This window comes from Neopelma chrysocephalum, unplaced genomic scaffold, assembly GCF_003984885.1.
Source record: "Neopelma chrysocephalum unplaced genomic scaffold, ASM398488v2 Primary Assembly neopelma1_336, whole genome shotgun sequence".
NCBI classification, from domain to species: Eukaryota; Metazoa; Chordata; class Aves; order Passeriformes; family Pipridae; genus Neopelma; species Neopelma chrysocephalum.
This window is the reverse complement of record NW_020897999.1, coordinates 94,851-99,625: the sequence shown is the minus strand read 5'-3', so window position 1 is coordinate 99,625 and position 4,775 is coordinate 94,851. Positions and strand designations below refer to the sequence as shown.

At 49.4% G+C, this 4,775-nt stretch overlaps 1 protein-coding gene across 1 annotated transcript; it reads left to right on the top strand.

The window, feature by feature from the left end:
- Nucleotides 1–2,301: 2,301 nt before the first annotated feature.
- LOC113978497 (protein shisa-1-like) lies at nucleotides 2,302–4,338 on the top strand. The gene is made up of 2 exons (XM_027705471.1): nucleotides 2,302–2,563; nucleotides 3,319–4,338. Exons 1-2 carry the CDS (start codon nucleotides 2,302–2,304, stop codon nucleotides 3,786–3,788), a joined length of 732 nt encoding a protein of 243 aa, XP_027561272.1. The 3' UTR covers nucleotides 3,789–4,338.
- Nucleotides 4,339–4,775: the final 437 nt, after the last annotated feature.

Here is a 4,775-nt window from a genome sequence, read left to right as displayed (position 1 = left end):
ACTGAGCTTGCAAAATTTCACCCCCGGCAGCTGGACGACAAGAAAGATGAACAGAAGGAATGAGAGGAGAAAATGATCCATGATTTAACCTCGTAGTTCACAACCAGCATCCCCAGATATCCACGTGTCCCTTTTGATCCTGTCAAAATTCCAAGTGGGTCACAAGTTACATAAGTATGTTGTTATATATTGATTTTATACACAATTAAATATAAGCTAATACAATTTCATACACGATTCTATGTCTGGTTTTGCAGTAGTTAAGGGAACATCACAGCACACAACAGCCCATGGCAAAATGCAGATGAAAGATTTTGAATTAGGGAAAAAAAAACCCCCAAAACCACACACACACACACACACAAAACCCCTCCTCACATAAAAACACACCCACACATTCCGACCCTGAACAGGAACTCTCCGGTTGGTTTCCAAGAGTTTATCCCTGCAAAGGGAGGTGGTGGAGTCCCAAAATAATCCATGTTGTTAAAGACGTGTGTGCAGAGAGAGGAAATCGGGAAGGGCAGCCAGGAAAGTGTTAATTGTTAAAGCAAGGAACACCTCCAGGAATCTCTTTGCATTTGAATCCCTGATTTAGCGGGGTCTTTATACTCTTCTAATCTGGAAGATGGGTGGAAATAATTGCATCCCGTTCTCTTTCCTGAGGCACATTTGCTCCTGCTGAACTCTGCAGAGTGCTGAGCACTTGGTAAAGCCCAGCTGAGGCTGCTTTTCCTCATAACAACAAAGAATTCAAGTTAATATGTAGTCCGGGCTTAATAGCGCTGAGGTTGAACGTGTGAGCAAACTAGAATTTACCTTAAGGCAAATTCAGCTTTGACTTGAAGTGTCACTTCAGTGATTTGATGGCACATCACTCACCCCTGGCAGTCTGGGAAGGCTGTTCGGGATTTTCTGGATCATTCCCCTGGATTTATAGGATTAGGTCCCACGCACTCAGCCAACCTTACACTTGCAGGGCTGAAATGCAGCAGGGCAAATGCACATGCCAATTTGGAAAGGTCTCTGGTTCCAAACAGAGATTTCACTTAACAATTCTGAATCCAGGGATCTCTTTACCCATGTTTGCCAAAAAGCCAATTAAAAATGAAGCGTGCGAGGTGAGTGACTGGCAAAGGTGATGAGACTAATGTTGCTGGCATGTTGATTTATGACTCAACTGAACCTCCAAAATCGTTAATAAAGCATAAATGTGCAAGCTGTTCTCAAATATTAAACCAAAAATCAACAGAAGGGAGATAATTCTCCACAAATGTTTCTAAAATTCGGATCACTGGACAGCTTCCCTCTACAACCACTGGCAGCACTCCTAAAAATTGTGTGGTACCAGCTTTTGTGCACATTAAATATGTTTTGGAATCCTCAAGCCTCCAGACGTGGATCCTAATAATACACAGTTGGAAGAGGACTAAGAAAGACCCCAAATAGTCTGGTTTTATTTTCAGTTCAAAGCTGAAGAGGTCACTGCCACTCCCGGGCTGCTGCGGGGTCTTTGTAACACTGTAGGATTTTCCCGTGTAGATGAAACTTCTGGAGAGATCAAAACAGACATTTTGTTCCCTGACACTCATGGATTGCACTGTGCGTAGGGAAAGCAAAAGTGCAAAAGACCCTTTGGAATTTCCAACTCCAAAGACAGAAACTAGACCAGCTTAAAGCTTCCAAGATGATTTTTCCTACATTTTCGGATTAAAATCTGCTTTATATCCATGTAATTCATTATCCATGTTAAACAGGTAAAAATTATCTTGATACCGGTTTGAACCAGTTACACCTCAGAGCCTGCTGGAAGCTGGTTATCCCTGGATTTTCTTTCTGCTCCAGAAATTTTATTTCTCGCTTGTGACCGCGTGTTGTCCCCAGTCTCCCTCCTCTGACACTTCGGCTACTGATGAGATCCGGAAGGAATAATGAAGTTTTGGTACCAGGATATCCCTGGGCTTTCCACGTTTTGGTACCAGGATAACCCTGGGCTTTCCATGAAGTTTTGGTACCAGGATAACCCTGGGCTTTCCGTATCCCGGTTCTCTGCTGCTGACAATGCCCAACCACTGTGCCATTCCCAGCAGGAACCTGCTCCCTGCGGGAATGAGGGAGGGAAATGAGGAAGGTGGAGGTGGAGGAGCCGCAAATGGTTTTCAGTTAGTGGGTCCTCCTTTGTCGCTGCAAAGAGGGGATTAGGGGCAGGTCCCGGGGGGAGATAAAACCTCCTGGAGCGGGAGCTCAGGCAGTGCCCAAAAGGAGGAGGGAAGAAGGGGCAGCTTGTTGCCGGTGCCCAGCATGGCTCGGGGTGTGCTCTGTGCCCTGCTGCTGGCGCTGGGCTGCGCCCTGGGCCGGGCAGGGGAGTATTGCCACGGCTGGACGGGGGGTCCCCAGCGCTGGCACCGCGGCTTCCAGTGCCCCGAGCGCTCGGACGGCCCCCTGGCCACGCTGTGCTGCGGCTCCTGCAGCCTCCGCTACTGCTGCTCGGCCCCCGAGAGCCGCCTGGACCAGGGCAGGTGCCCCGGGGAGCCCCTGCCCAGCCCCAGGACCCCCGTGCCAGGTGAGCTTTGCGAGCGTGCAGAGGGAATGTCGGCTGTGCTTCCTTCTGTGCCACCTTCCCTTGGTGGCATCGGCCGGGCCCCTTCTTTTCTCTGTCCCCGCAGCTCCAAGCTGTCACCTCCGCGGCAGAAAGCGTTGGAGCGCTGGCACCCTTCGCTGGGAACAGGGAATAATTGGGGGGTTCACTCAGAAGGCTTTTCTGTCAGTCCTGCTCCTAGAAAACCCTCTAAACTACTAACAGAGTCCCCTGCGAACACCTCTGATGTTCATATCCCCGTGGAACGTGTTGCTGACCTGTTACGGATTGGACTCGATCTCAGAGTTCTTTTCCAACCTAGTTGATTCCGTGATTCTGGATGATTCTATTAATGCATGTGCTCTAAGTAACATATTTAACTTCAGTTCTGGCTTGTATTCCTCAAACCCAGACTGTGCAGGCAATGCAACCCCAGTTTAAGTACTAACTGTAAAACTCGGGTAATTTCTGCTTTATCACACACGAGTGACCAGCAGGTGTGTCACCTGAGTGCTGGAACAGCTCTTGCACGGATTAACGGCCGGGGTTACAGGACTGACCCTCTGCATTTTGAGCTTTCTCAAGTGACCTGCTGTAACAATTCCCAGTGTCTGATCCTGCTGCAGCAAAAGAGTCGAGAGTGAAACCACTCTGGGCTACCCCTGGTGCAAGGAATGAGAGCGGAGTATACCCTGGAATGCCCGTGGATGCTGGTTACTAATGCCTCTTTACGATTGCAGTGCCCGTGTACCTGCCTTTCCTCCTCGTCGGCTCCGTCTTCGTGGCATTTGTTGTTGGCGGCGCCTGCATTGGAATTTGCTGCTGCAAATGCTTCAAATCCCGAGCTGAGGGGCAGCAAAGTGGGCTTGCACCCGGCCAGACTTGGCTGCTAGAGCCTGACGTTCCTTCTGGCCTCCCCAGCTCTGCCCCCAGGGGCTCCCTGGGCAGCGCTCCAAGCAGCATCTGCACGGCTCTGCCTCCACCCCTCCCTGTCCTCGGGCTGACTCAAAACCCTCGGTTCTTCTCCCCTCCACGCACTAGTGCACAGCTCTCACACCCTTCCCGTGCTCTCCACGGGATCCCAAGGGATCACACTTCAATCCTGGCTCCGGCACCGTTTCTTAAAACAACAATTCATGGACATGGTGCTGAGGCAGGTCTTGGGGTGGCACAGGGTAAGCCAGGGATGTTCTCAGCAGTTCATGTCTGACTGCCACTCACAGCACCCACCTGCATCTGCCTCACGGTCATCGTGACTACTTTGGGACTGAATTGAGGACTTGGAAATATTTGGTGCTATTAGGAAGTGCATCGGTTTTGGCTTTTTACAGCTCTGAAGGCACCATTTCAGAACTTATTTTAGCTTCTTGGCGTTTTTCACTTGTATTATTTTAATGCTGCCAAAAAAGGGAAAATTCTGAGCCTTGCATACCTGCTCAGGGAACAACTGGAGCTCCAAAACTGAGTCTCACCCTCCCCTGATCCTTTCATGCTCTGGGGGACATGTCAGAGGACTTGGTTTCAATTCCTGCAGCTGAGGACTGGGAGGTGCCTTAGTGGAATTATTAATTGTGGACACCCAAGAGCCTGCACAGCACAGGAGAACTGTGCTGAACCTGCAGGCTCGGACCAGTCAATTGATGGTAAAACACTGCCCGTGGCTGGGCTGCCCCCGCTGGACCCTCAGTCAAGCTGTGCTGCTAAAGGAGCAACTTTTAGCCAAAATTTCAGTGATATTTACATTTTGTACAGATGCTACATGAAGATAATAAAACAATGTATGTGTTGCTTCCTCTCTTCCAGTGGTTTAGCAGTGATTTTTTTCTTTCTTTACATGACTGGACACTTCCAATGGCTGAAGAATTAAAGGGGAAGGTAAGATCAAATTAAATTCCAGGCAGTTTTCTGAGGGTAATGCCTGCTTTGGCTTCTTGTTGGGATGCAGGATGGCTGAGCCATCCCCTTCCCAGCAGGACATTGAGAGGAAGAAGTTGTCAAAATATCCTCGCTGCTGGAGTGTTTTAACACCTCCTCCAAGCCCTGGATCCCGAGGGATTAGATTGGGAAAGGAGGTTAAAAGGACTCCACGGGTGTTACCAGCAGGAGCAGGGGCCAAGGCTTGAAAATCTGTCTGGAGCCTTTCCCCTCTTAGTGCTGTCTATTAAGCAGCCAACTGGTTAGTAGTAATATGGTTAAT

Bases quoted from the DNA above. Each gene is read 5' to 3' on its own strand.
- LOC113978497 (XM_027705471.1), top strand. From the start codon at position 2,302: ATGGCTCGGGGTGTGCTCTGTGCCCTGCTGCTGGCGCTGGGCTGCGCC. The intron at 2,564-3,318 runs GTGAGCTTTGCG...TTACGATTGCAG, and splicing joins CCCCAGGACCCCCGTGCCAG to TGCCCGTGTACCTGCCTTTC.